At 41.7% G+C, this 14,233-nt stretch overlaps 1 protein-coding gene across 1 annotated transcript; it reads left to right on the forward strand.

The window, feature by feature from the left end:
* Positions 1 to 796: 796 nt before the first annotated feature.
* Positions 797 to 12,951, forward strand: LOC117765141 (probable glutamate receptor). The gene is made up of 11 exons (XM_034591451.1): positions 797 to 815; positions 846 to 896; positions 1,064 to 1,137; positions 3,998 to 4,029; positions 5,866 to 6,045; positions 6,608 to 6,831; positions 7,589 to 7,686; positions 9,949 to 10,166; positions 11,129 to 11,348; positions 12,250 to 12,500; positions 12,579 to 12,951. Exons 3-11 carry the CDS (start codon positions 1,074 to 1,076, stop codon positions 12,675 to 12,677), a joined length of 1,386 nt encoding a protein of 461 aa, XP_034447342.1. The 5' UTR covers positions 797 to 815; positions 846 to 896; positions 1,064 to 1,073; the 3' UTR covers positions 12,678 to 12,951.
* The last annotated feature ends 1,282 nt before the right edge of the window (positions 12,952 to 14,233 follow it).

Raw genomic sequence — 14,233 nt, forward strand, 5'->3', positions numbered from 1 at the left:
CTGACAGCCACCTCTGGCGAGCTGTCAGACGCTGCCAGGCCTCTTCCTCAGCTCTGTCAGACTTTGTGAAGCGCGACATGCTCATTTTAGCGCCACAGACTCTGCTTCAGCCAGCACACAAACAAAAGACAGCTTCATTAGGATTCCAAGAAAACTGCAGAGTTCCTTTTAAAGCTGTATTTATCTACCACAATTTGGCACGGCCCTGGCCTCTCAAATGAAACCTCCGAGCTCTGTCTAGCACTTCAGACTTGGAGAGAATGTTTTTGTCTGAGAGTGATTCAGTTCCTCCTTTCAAGATAAGTGTTTTTGAAAAAGGTTTTGTGCAGATAAATCTTGTTTGTGTCGTTTTTTAGGCTATGAAACGGGATGGGGTTTTGTGGAAACTAAAATATAAATTTGAATGAATATTGATGGAATCAATGTTCTTTTTAAATGTGGGGGGTTAGATATCAGAGGTGGTGTGAATTCCTTTTTGATTTAAGCACCTTTAGCTCTAAATGTGTGAAGGCTACTTCACATGATCGGGTGTTGTCAGCACTGTAGTAAAGCAGACATTGTGCTCACGTTGAAGAGTCCCTCAAGGTTGGTCAGGAGTTAAACTCCTTCCTCTGACACCCCCCTACAGTAAACCACCACCCCACAATCCCACCTCCCTTTTTCAGTTTTCATTCTGCCAAAACCTCGGTCCAGCAGTCACAGGTCTATTCCCCCTCTGAGCTCATATCTCCTCCCTCCCTGCCTGTGCTCCCCCATATAAACCCCCACTACATTCTGCAGCACACAACCCTGCCAACGGCCCATTTGCAAAACTTGTGAATTTCTTTACACGTTTTTTCGTGGAGTCGTCCCTTGCGTTGAAGTCGAGGTTTTATTCCACACTGCAGATAACGGGGGTAAGGAGTTTTTTTTTTTTTTAACACACATGTCTAGAGGTGTTTTTCTATTATCTGATTGGTGTTTCAAGGTAGAATGTATTTGATATCAAGCGTTTCTCATTATAAATGTTATGGCTTGGGTAAATTGTGTTTGAAGAAATATTTAAATTTGTGTCATTTTCAGGTTGTGGCAACATGAAACGCTTCACAGTTTTGCTCCTCTGTGTGGCAGCCATCAGTGCAGGGACAGTCACTGCAGGTGAGTTGAACACACAACCTTGCACTGCAAAACATGTTGGAGTGTTCAATCAATCATCAAATTGTATTTGTGTTGCCCATATTCACAAATTTGAATTTGTCTCACAGGGCTTAACTAAGTGTGACATCCTCTGTCCTTAACCCTCAACAAGAGTAAGGAAAAACTACAAAAAAAACCATTAACAGGGGGAAAAAAACCTAGAAACCTCAGAGAGCCACATCCCAGAACAAACAGAATTGAAATAGATGCAGCACGTAGCTGAACACATCAACAAAATAAGAGTATTTACAACATTGATTAGAAGAAACTGTTTTTAACATAATGAAAAGGTGTGTCAATGTTTGAAGTATTTCTACATAAGAAAATGTCTGATAAAGATTAAGGGGGCAGCAATGACAATTGAAATGGAGGAGTTATTGCCAGTAATGGTAGAATATGTGAGTGGGTGTAGTGTTTAGTTTAGAGCAGGGTCACAGGACATAAATGTTTTTGAGGCAGAGCACAGTTCTCATTCAGTAGTCGTTGCCCGACTTGATGGGATGGATGAAGATCCAAAGAGTGGCCCATGATGCTCTTCATGTTGACCTTTTCTTCCTCATCTCGTCATGGAAAAACGGCTCATTGTTCACTGCATTGCTCAGTGTTGTTTGCCAAAGAGAAAAATAAAATCTTGAACCTATTTGAACTGGCTGCCTTGGAGTGGTCTAAAAGGAATATGAGGGAAACATACCCTTGCTTTGTGTTGCCTTTGTTCCATCCAGGCAAAGTGGACCTTTTTTATGGAGAGAAACTAGATCCGAAATAGTAACAAATATGAATTTCATGATCTAAAAATTAAAAATTTGATTACGTATGATCATAATTGATAAGTGTGTGTATCACCTGTGGACAACCAGTTTCCATTGTTTCTTTCATCCAAGGTCGTTCAACAACCTCAGTCGCCAGTTCATGATTTTTACCACAAACAAACGACCTCTATGCTTAAATTTTTTTTATTTTACCTAGTTCTTTCCTAAAACCAACCAAACCTGTGACTTTACCACAACCGTAACCACAGGTCTATCATTGTTAGTATGACAATGACGGCCGGGTACGCCGACACCTCTGTGGGTTGCGTTTAATAGTAGTGCCAAGCAGGTTGTTTCAGTCATGTTCAGTCAGGCTTGTTCAGTGTCAGAGTGGATTTTTTACTTTTTAAAAAACTTATCTTACTTCTTTTGCATCCACCAGCTGTCACAACCCTCTCTCCATGTAATTCCATTTCTATGCAAAAAAAACTGAACTGCAACAGCAAAGAAACATATACTGTGGCTGGATTTTGCTGACGGGCAACTCTATGAATGGCAGCGGTGGACAATGCGAGGGTACAAGGCACATGACTTTTATATTAGAGTTCAAATCCAGAGTCACGATTGGCTCAGGTAGATAAAGATAGATGGATAGGTGGATGGATCTTTGGATAGATGTGAAAGAAGTTTTCAAATTTAAACAGTTTGTGTCTTATTCACTCTGAACTTTCTTTTCTGTATCAAAACAGAACACGGCCTTTCCCCAACCTAATTAAAGATGTTCTCTTTCAACATTTTAGTGATATATTCATTATGAACATATTTGCTAAATACTTGACAAATGTTTGAAGCAGCATATATCCTCAGCACATTCTGAGAAAAAAATGTGGTTGCGTTCCTTATGTATTTTCTGTTCGAAATGTGAAGTATAAATGTGCAGCTTCTGTCGACCCTGTCTCCCTGAAATGCTCTATTTCAATGTGTTGACTAAATTATGTTTCTGTCATTTTTTACATTACATTCTGTAAAGCTGGGTGCTTTGTGGGTGGAGCCAATAAGGTTTCACTCAGCCAATGAGATCATCTCCTCCTCCAGAGCCAGCCTCGGTCTGCGAAGTTGATGCTCAGCTCTGTGAGCTCTGGCCAACCTATGAGACGGGGGTCACGCTCCCAAATCATCCCTCACACTTGACACTTTCCCCCGCTTGGCCCTCTACACTGCTGGAGTCCTATCAAACCATAGAGGGGGCATCATCCACTGTGGCAGCCGCACCATTTCTCACCAGTGGAGGGGCCACTGCCTTGCTGTGGTCCAGAAAGCACTGTGATAAATCAATTAATCGTATGGGGGGGGGCTCTGCAGGCAGGCGCTGAACTGACAGGCATCTCCGCAGATCGTAGGTCCTGCCATCGTCTCCAGGGGAGACTGACGTGGTGTCATTGGCTTTATGTGAACAAACCGGACCCTGTTTTTGTTATCAAATGCAATAATGAAAAACTAGCACCCCTGGCACCTCCGCTCACCCCCCCCTCCCTTCTCTGATGGACCCTGGCAGGGCATGTTAGGAACGCTGCGAATGCCATTGGTCACAGTTACCGCACAAGGAAAACAACTCCGAGTGTCATGGGCAGAGTCAGAGACTCTGGTGGGGGGTGGACGGTAAAAAAAACGGCGGCAAAAGAAAAACATCCTTGATCCCCCCCTACAGGGGCCCAGATACTCCCCGGGTGTACCTTGCAACTGTCCACTCAGTGTGGAGGCCTTTTCTCAGATCTCCTGAAAAACAGCCGACAACAAGCCGGCCATTGTCCTCCAGTGGCTGTCTGGTTATTCACTGCCGCGGCTGAGAGAAAAACACATGAAGGGGACTCAAAGCAACAATATGCCTCATTAAGAATCAGGAGCTGCTCTGCCTATAAGCCTGTGGACATGGAACCAAACCACTAATCAGCCAAACAAGTGGCTCAGACTAAATCCTCTCATCTCTGTGCTGATGCTTGATTACGTTGACTTGCTTCATTACAATCCAGAATTTATTGTGCTGCTTGTTTTTTTTTTTTGTTTCCATTTAGATGCCAAAGAGTTATCCATCACTACTATAAAGGTATTGTTTCTTTCTTGTACTCTCTGGATGAGAAAAGCCAAAGTGGGGCTGTGCAGATGTAAATAGAATCATTCTTCTCTACTACCCACAATCTCTTACTTTTGTAGTTTTAACAGCATTTTTATCAGTAATAGACACTTTACAACTTTTATCCAGATTTTCCACCATTAACAATCCTCAGAGTTTAAGTCTCAGATATACTTAGTTTTGGTTGGTTTGATGTAGATATTAGTAAATATGAGTGATGGCTCTGCATGACTTGTTGTACAGATAAAGTTATGTTCATAGGGGCAGAGAATCAGGATATGAGGTCACATTTGGCAGAGATGTTACACTCTGTTTCCTGCCCCAGGACCACAGATGAAAATTAGCTTATAGCTAACCCTGGTACTGCTAAGGAGCAGTGCATTGTTTCTGTCAAATAAACAAAAAATGACCAAACAAACAAATGAATAAATAAAGACTTTGAGCAAACCAAGCGATGATGGGAACTAAGAGACCTTGCTGTAGGAGGTCCTAGCAGAATTTGTATATAAAGAACAATGCAACCTTAAAGTTATGTTTGCATCATGCATCGTAAAATTGTCCAAAAGTTAATGCATATTGACACGATGTTGACGTCTCAACCTGAAATTGGTTCAGTTTTTATTTTGGCGACATATATTTCAACCCCTGAACATTTTTTTAAACGTTGAAATGATTGCAGTGAAACTTGCCAAAGGCCTGTACGATGAAGCAGGATTTGCTGTTATCGGAGTAACTTCAGGTTTAGTTCATGGTTTCAGTCCTATAAGACTTGTTCACTTCGAAACCTCCACCCACTGACCAATCAATTCCTTTGAAACATGACATCAGCGTTCTTAAAGGATCCCGTGGAGCTGGTGTGGATTGTTAAAGGGTCTCTGGGGAGGACAAGGGTCTTCAGAGACGATTACTATCTTATTGAAAGATATAGATTCTCATCAGAGGGAATGATAAACCTTTGTCAGCTGCTGGAGCCAAATAGAACCACAGACTGTCAACATTGATATACTGTTCTTTACGTGTAGGAGTTACTGATATCGATGTACTGGATGTGTCAGCGGTGGGTTAACCAGACATATTTTAATACTTCTATCCTGTCCTTTAAGTAGCTTTATCCTATGAAATTAAATATTTACTTGAAAAGGGGGCATAGATAGTTTACAGATTTACCTTGTGACAGCTTCCACCCCTCCCTCCCCTCTCTCTCTCTGAGACTCGAACAGTCAGCCCTCAGTGACACTACACTGTTGTGCGCTGCGCTCTCTCCTTGAAGGGAAGGATAAGGGAAGTTTAAAACAGTGTCTGGTTGGTTAAGTCGATCTCCGCCGCCAACACACACAGTACATCTCAATCTCCCTGTTTCCTGATGCACATCCTGTCTAGTGGATGTACTTTTTAATCCCCCTCAGCTAAAGGTTTACAGTCTGACTTTCAAATTCTACTTTCATCCTATACTGTAACATCATCATCAATACATTAGGTGGGCTCACTTTCAGTTCGATAACTTAATAAAGTGATTCAGATCATGTGAATAAACACTTGGTTTGATTATAAGTGGTTGTCTGACTCCCTGTGTTTCTTGTCCTTGCTGACTTATTTGTTGCAGAATTACATTTCTCACCTCTTATCACCTCACATGAGTTGCACCAGTCATCCTCTGAAGACTGCAGAGTAATCCTCAAATAATCGTTCACATCCTGAGATTTTCTTATTTTAATCAAAGCTTTGCAAAGAGATGCCATTGTATCACCAGTTCTCCCTCAGTGATCCATTACACCCAGTAAAATGAGGCTGTTTGCGCTGTTTGTCCAGGAGGACCCGTACACCATGAGCAGAGGCTCTGAGCTGGAGGGCTTCTGCATGGACCTGCTCGCAGAACTGTCGAAGACACTGGGCCTCAAGTACAATGTGCACCTGGTGAAGGATAACCGCTACGGAGTCATGGACGCCAGCAGCAACTGGAACGGCATGATCGGTGAGATCATCAGAGGGGTAAGTCAGAGGCCTGTCACATCACAGTTCATGTACAGAATGTTAGAGTAAAAATTGTGTGATATACTATTAGGTAATAAAATGTACAGTTACAAAATTTTAAGCCGCTTTATATTAACGAAGCTGAGATCAGTAAAAACAAAGATCTGAAATTGTATATCTAGGTGCTCCAACCCAAAGTGTTGGAAATTCAATAACACATTTATTTGTAAAATAACTATATGTGTGTATATATGTATATATATATATATATATATATAAATAAATGGAGTGAAATTTATCAATGAAACAATATTTTGTTATACTTTTATAAATTATTGAATCTTAGCTCACTATTGCCATGTCTCACATATTTTGTATAAAGATAATAAATTAGTTGAGGTTTAACAATCAAATAATTACATGCTTTGTGGGTTAGTTTTTATTATATAACAAATAATGTATAAATTATATCAAAACAACAGTGAAATGGATCTGCTGCTTAACACTACAGTATTGTGTAACCATGTTACGTACACTGTTGTACATGTGAATGTGTGTGTGTGCCTCCGTGGTCCATCAGGAGGCTGACCTGGCTGTGGCCCCGCTGACCCTCACTGCTGTCAGAGAGCAACATGTGGATATGACCACCCCCTTCATGCATACAGGAATCGGCTTCATCCTGCGTAAGGACGTGGCCTCTGAGGAGAGCACCCTCAGCCTGCTGGCGCCCTTCTCCACCAACATGTGGATCGGCATCCTCGTTGCCTTCCTGCTAACAGGTCTCTGCATATTCCTGGTGGGCAGGTACGTTTCAGAGGGTCAACACAGAAACCGTTGACTGATATAATGTCTGCAAATGCTGTAGAAACCAGGACACACAGCTCATGTTCAAGGCAAATTTTACACTGGGACAATAAAGTTTGTCATCTCGTGTCCTGTGTTGTCGTGTCCTCATTTCTTATCTTCTCATGTCGCGTGTTGTCGTGATTTGACACGTCCTCGTGTCATGTAAAGTTGTGTTTCATGACGTGTCCTCACGTCTTGTCTTCTCGTGTCATGTGTTGTCATGTCCTCATTTCTTATCTTCTCATGTCACGTGTTGTCAAATCTTGACGTGTCCTCATGTCTTGTCTTCTCTTCTCATGTCATGTATTAACGTGTCCTTATGTCTTGTCTTCTTGTGTCCTCTCATGTCTTCTTGTGTCGTGACTTGTCCTCTCATGTCTTGTCTTCTCATGTCATGTGTTGTCGTGTCCTCATGTCTTGTCTTCACATGTCATGTGTTGTTTATCTTGACGTGTCCTCATGTCTTGTCTTCTCGTGTCATGTGTTGTCGTGTCTTGATGTGTCCTTTCATGTCGAGTCATGTCTTGCCCTCTTGTGTCTTGTCTTCTCGTGCCTTGTCTATTATCATGACTAGATAACAACAAATGTATACGATTTCTTGGCTTTGGTAAAAGCTCCTTAACTGCCACCCTCTTCGCACATAAAGTTATATTTCAGTAAACCGAATCCTGCTGTTTTAACGGTGCTGGTTATGATGTCTTCTATCATTGTGCAGGATCAGTCCCAGTGAATGGGCCGAGCCGGACACAGAGCAGCACGACTTCACTTTGCTGCACAGCTTCTGGTACATCACAGGAGCTCTCACCTTACAAGGTAACCCAGCAGCCAACACATCCACAGCCTCAGAAACCCACTGCTGCTGGCTGCATCTGTCTGAACTGTCAGAATACACACACACACTACTCTGCTAACATATTGTTGGACAGAGTGTTACAATGGTGGTGATGAGATGGTTAAAAACTCATTATTTGTGTGAGGTACAGAACGTAATTTCACCTTAAAGTACATACTATATATACACTACCGTTCAAAAGTTTGGGGTCACTTAGAAATTTCCTTGTTTTTCAAAGAATAGCACTGTTTTTTTTTCAATGAAGATAACATTAAGTTAGTCAGAAATACACTCTATACATTGTTAATGTGGTAAATGACTATTCTAGGTGGAAACGTCTGGTTTTTAATGAAATATCTACATAGGTGTATAGAGGCCCATTTCCAGCAACTATCACTCCAGTGTTCTAATGGTACATTGTGTTTGCTAATCGCCTTAGAAGACTAATGGATGATTAGAAAACCCTTGAAAACCCTTGTGCAATTATGTTAGCACAGCTGAAAACTGTTTTGCTGGTGAGAGAAGCTATAAAACTGGCCTTCCTTTGAGCTAGTTGAGTATCTGGAGCATCACATTTGTGGGTTCGATTATACTCTCAAAATGGCCAGAAAAAGAGAACTTTCATATGAAACTCGCCAGTCTATTCTTGTTCTTAGAAATGAAGGCTATTCCATGCGAGAAATTGCGAAGAAACTGAAAATGTCCTACAACGGTGTGTACTACTCCCTTCAGAGAACAGCACAAACAGGCTCTAACCAGAGTAGAAAGAGAAGTGGGAGGCCCCGGTGCACAACTCAGCAAGAAGACAAGTATATTAGAGTCTCTAGTTTGAGAAATAGACGCCTCACAGGTCCTCAACTGGCAGCTTCTTTAAATGGTACCCGCAAAACGCCAGTGTCAACGTCTACAGTGAAGAGGCGACTCCGGGATGCTGGCCTTCTAGGCAGAGTGGCAAAGAAAAAGCTATATCTGAGACTGGCCAATAAAAAGAAAAGATTGATATGGGCAAAAGAACACAGACATTGGACAGAGGAAGATTGGAAAAAAGTGTTATGGACAGACGAATCAAAGTTTGAGGTGTTTGGATCACACAGAAGAACATTTGTGAGACGCAGAACAGGTGAAAAGATGCTGGAAGAGTGCCTGAAGCCATCTGTCAAGCATGGTGGAGGTAATGTGATGGTCTGGGGCTGCTGTGGTGCTGGTAAAGTGGGAGATTTGTACAAGGTAAAAGGGATTTTAAATAACGAAGGCTATCACTCCATTTTGCAACGCCATGCCATACCCTGTGGACAGCGCTTGATTGGAGCCAATTTCCTCCTACAACAGGACAATGACCCAAAGCACACCTCCAAATTATGCAAGAACTATTTAGGGAAGAAGCAGGCAGCTGGTATGCTGTCTGTAACGGAGTGGCCAGCGCAGTCACCAGATCTCAACCCCATTGAGCTGTTGTGGGAGCAGCTTGACCGTATGGTACGCAAGAAGTGCCCATCAAGCCAATCCAACTTGTGGGAGGTGCTTCAGGAAGCGTGGGGTGAAATTTCTACAGATTACCTCAACAAATTAACAGCTAGAATGCCAAAGGTCTGCAATGCTGTAATTGCTGCAAATGGAGCATTCTTTGACGAAAGCAAAGTTTGAAGAACCAAATTAATATTTCAAATAGAAATCATTATTTCTAACCTTGTCAATGTCTTGACTATATTTTCTATTCATTTTGCAACTCATTTGATAAATAAAAGTGTGAGTTTTCATGGAAAACACGAAATTGTCTGGGTGACCCCAAACTTTTGAACGGTAGTCTATATATTAATAAAACTGCATACATTTTGGTTTCAGAGCTGCAATCTAAAAGAAAATACCTTCTTGACAACATTATTAAAAAAGATGCAACAATAATTGGAATCCAGTGCTGAACATATACAGTGTTGTGTTGCTTTGATAAAGATGAAGCATAGTGTCTCACTGCCTTTGATCCAGTTGTCTTTTTTTTTTTATTCTGTATGAGCTGAGCTGAGTACTATATCATGAACTGAGTCTGAGCCATCTTAAAATAATACAATACTGTATCCTGTTGACATTATACATCATTCAGGGAGGTGTTATCATGACGTAACCATGTCTGTCTGGATTGTTTAGAACGGAGCATGAATATTATATTTTGGCTTTAAAGGGATAGTTCAAACTATTCCTTTAACAAATTGGGCTCTTCTCACCGACCGCTGCCTGTGTCCTCTCAGGTGCTGGTCCTCACCCTAAAGGCCTCTCTGGACGTGTAGTCAGCGCCATCTGGTGGCTATTTGCTCTAATGCTGCTGGCCTGCTATTTTGGCAACTTCAACTCCATGTTGCACTCCAACAGCAAACACGGCTCCATCAGGAGCTTTGAAGACCTCGCCAACCAGGATGTGATCGATTATGGCACAATTGAATCTGGATCCACCACGTTTTTCTTTAAGGTACATTCAGTTACCCTTAACTTTCCAAATGATCAGAGTCATTGCAGCTTCACTGAGATAGTTTGATAAATGGACCACGTCTAAACCTAGTATTTGGCTGGACTGTGTATGGTCAATGTGCAAAATAGTTTAAAACTGCTGTGGAACCATATTACCTTAATTAGTATATTCATAATGTCAGATGTCACAGCACACAACCTCTTTTTGGGTAGATGCAGATGGAGGTGGGACTTTTTCAGTGCTGCAACTGTCTTACATGAAATAGCCAAGGTTTGTGAAATCTAAGGGGACGAATGATTTTTCTCCAGATGCTTTTAAAAAAAAATTCAATTCAATTCAATAAAATTTGTACGGTGCCAAATCATAACATAGATTATCTCAAGGCACTTTACATACTAAGTTCGAGACCTTAAGAATGAAAGAGAAACCAAACAGTTCCCACAATAAACAAACACTGACGGCCGTGGAGAGAAAAAAGGAGAAACCTCTAGAACCAGACTCGGTATGGGCAACTGGTTGGGGTGAGCAATGAAAAAATGGGGGAGAGAGAAGAGGTGGGGAGAAAAGAGAGAGAGAGACCAGGAACCATTGTAGCCATCATATTCTAGCTCTCAGACTGGTTGTCATAATGAAAATGATCAGAGTGATATTTATAGATGTAATTATGGTACTAAAAGTGAGTTACAAGACAAACTGTGATTTGTCAATATGGGCTATACAAAATTAATTTGATTGATTGACAAAAGGTTTCTGATAATAGAAAAAATATTTTGAGAGCCAATGACGCATCTTCAACACTCAACAGACTAATGGTGCACCTGCATCAGGAACATTCCAGGACGTCATGCTGCACCATTGTCATTCCAGCCAATAACGTGTGCTGCTGAAATCTTGTGCACTCATAATAATCCTGTTGTGCTCTACAAATATTCTGTTTGATCTTTCATTCTTTTCTTTCCCAGAGTTCCAAGAATCCTCTGTTCGAACGTATCTACCACAACATGGAGCGTAAGAAGAGCTTCGTGTCCAACATGGAGGAAGGTCTCCGCCGTGCCCAGGAGGGAAACTTTGCTTTCATTGGTGAAGCAGTGTCCTTGGACTTGGCAGTGGCTCGTTACTGTAAACTGGTCCGATCAGAGGAGGTCATCGGTATGAGAGGCTACGCCATCGCAGCACCACTGGGTGAGTCCTTTGGCCGTATAAGGATGTTTCCTTTTATTTGGGAAGATGTGTGTCACCTCACTGAAAGTTTTATGTGCTTTGGGTTATATTTCCATTGCAGATTCTAGGGATAAGGGTGAGGTGAATTTAATTGATTCACCTCATGTGTTGCTTCCAGCCTTTTGCTCCATGGTCAAATAGATCAGATGTACATGTTGAATTTTCTGCAGATGTTTCTATATGCTTCAAATTAAGCACTCGTCAGAATCCAAATTGCCTCTGAAACACCTCCATCAAAACTCTTTACTTGAACCAGGGGGTATGGCTGCTTCAGGCAGTTTCTATGGATTGTTAAAAACTGCTTTGAACTTCTTTCTCAAGCTCTTTTTTTGTATTATTCTTAACCACCACCAGCGCTTCCAGGAGAGTAACAGTTTCCCCCTTTTGTACCTTCATCACAGTGAGACTAAAAATAGCCCCAAAAAAAATCTTGCCTACATGTTATTGGTTTCTGTAAAAACATAAAAAAGCTAAAGAGAATTTACCTTACAATCCAGAGTTGGGATCTTTTTAGGTTTTCCTCACAGGCTGCATCCAGATCGAAGGACCAGCAACAGGAGAAGCTCGTAAGTTGCCTGAGAGACAAAAGTCAGTGCAAAAAAGAAAATGAAAATCAAGTTTTGTTACCTAGTTAATGTAACAAAACTAACAACAATCCAGACTGTGAGCCCGACCTTATTCGCCAGCATCTGTGTTGGACAGCACTAATGCTCTTTTAGCTGAATGCAAATCCCTGCAGCTGGTTTAGCATTGGATGAAAAACCAAAAGAGTGGAGGCTGTTGGAGCAGCAGGTTAATGGTTCTGGAGGGAGTTTGTTCAACTGCTTACATTTTACCACATCATCTCTCTTTACTCCCACAGGTTCCTCGCTTGTCAAAAACCTAACTGTGGCTATCCTCATGCTCAGCGAGTCCGGCACATTAACGTTCCTGCGGCAAAAGTGGTGGGCCAGCAGCTGCTTGGGGGCCGACAGGGCCCACACCTCAGAGGCCCTGCAGCCCCATGATTTGAGAGGTGTCTTCCTCCTCCTGGGCCTGGGACTGGGCGTGGGGCTATTGCTGGCCCTGCTGGAACTCTTGTCCAGGGCCCGCAACCAAGCTAAGGATGGCAAGGTAGGGAAGGGTATCCCACAGCGTGATCACACCATGGACTAATTGTATTGCTTACTGTTTTCGCCTTTTCTTTCACAGAAATCATGCTGCTCGGAGCTGACAGCAGAGCTGAACCGGAGGTTTGGCAGCGGAGGAGCGAGCGCAGAGCATGACAGCCCTGACAAAAGCAAAGCTTAAAGGAAAAGTGTACACGTTAGCTTTTGATAAGGTAGCGGCAGACTTTCTGAAGTAACAGCTTCATGTTGCGCGGCCATTCAGTTTGTTTTATACTTTTTCGGAAAGGCTCAGTGACCACATAGGACATATTATCAACTAACAGCTCTACATATTAGTCAACAGACTTCTTGTTAGATGTCGACTTCTCACTGACTAATAAACATACATCTCTTCTTGAGATTGAGTCTTTGACTGTTTGTATTTGCTTCTATGTTACAAATAAATCTCCAAAATTGTTTGGTTTCCTTTTCTTTTCAGTTAAACTTTAGAGACAACAATATGAAAGACAAGAAGACGGCATCATTACTGATATGCAAGCTATGAGGTATATTTCCCAAAAAACGTTAAACAAAACCTCAGATTTCACATCTAAAGCTATATTTTCATATGAGCATTGATGGAATACTGTGTAACGTGAAAGGTGTTGCTCATTGAACCCACACAGAATTACCAGCAACTGTAATTCCCCTGGTTTCTAGCTGTTTGGCATATTTTCCACATGGTTTTGGTTTTGCCGGTCAAGAATTCACAAAATCATCAAGCTCCGACAAAGCCAGTCTGAGATGACAAAAGAAGCTAAAAAGAAAGCCAGAATGAACATGAGTCTGCAAGTGTACTTAATATATGGTATCTACTCAATACGGAAATTCTCAGTGTGAGACAATCAAAAAGCCGAACCACCTTTTGAGTTTTTATTACAACTGAAGGCTACCATAGGTTCTCTTTAATGTTTGGAAGGGGAGGGTGAGGTGAGGGGTATTCAGCTGTTCACACTGAACCTTTAACCAATGACCACACTATGACTAAAAACGTGAGAGTGTTACCTCAATCTACAAATGTATTTTCTGTTGTGATTCTTGTATTAAGTAGAAAGTAACAATGAATTGCTTGAATCCACTGGGCCTTTACTCACAGTTGTTTTGAAGAATCTGAAGAATTGATTTCATTCTGATTTCATTATTTACATGATTAGAGCCTGTGATCCTTGAAACCTTTTTGGTTCACAGATACTCCTGATACCCCTCCCCAGTTTGTGTGTGAACCATGGACTGAATATAATGATGGATGACATGACCGATCCCCAAAAGGGAAGCCACAGTATCTCCATCAGCCCCTGGTGGCTGGCTGCAGTATAGGTTATAAACCCTGCCTCCTCCATGTTAGTGGATTGATTTTTCTCAAAGATAGTTTATATCATTTTAGGTAATTCTATCACAGTGTTCATTTTTTTCCTGCTAAGTTTGGCTCTAATTATTTGATTCTTTAAAATGAGGTAAAACGTAATGATTGAGAGCAGAGATTTGTTTGCATCCGAGATATATTGGCCTAATTTTCTAGTGGTAGGGAGTGTAGATGCCTCTTACATCTTTATTTACAGTCTAGGGTGTGGACCTACTTGTAGCAGTGGTATCACCCCTGACATGATTCTTGTCATAGGTTGATGTTTTCCTTTGTTACAAATGTCAGACCAGGTAAATACGTCAGGGCAAATGTTGCAGGCACAGGCTACTATGGCC

Source organism: Hippoglossus hippoglossus, chromosome 7, assembly GCF_009819705.1.
Source record: "Hippoglossus hippoglossus isolate fHipHip1 chromosome 7, fHipHip1.pri, whole genome shotgun sequence".
Lineage (NCBI taxonomy): Eukaryota > Metazoa > Chordata > Actinopteri > Pleuronectiformes > Pleuronectidae > Hippoglossus > Hippoglossus hippoglossus.

Coding starts and splice junctions, on each gene's coding strand:
- LOC117765141 (XM_034591451.1), top strand. CDS start 1,074: ATGAAACGCTTCACAGTTTTGCTCCTCTGTGTGGCAGCCATCAGTGCA. Junction 4,030..5,865: donor TATCCATCACTACTATAAAG/GTATTGTTTCTT, acceptor CTGTTTGTCCAG/GAGGACCCGTACACCATGAG. Junction 6,046..6,607: donor TCGGTGAGATCATCAGAGGG/GTAAGTCAGAGG, acceptor GTGGTCCATCAG/GAGGCTGACCTGGCTGTGGC.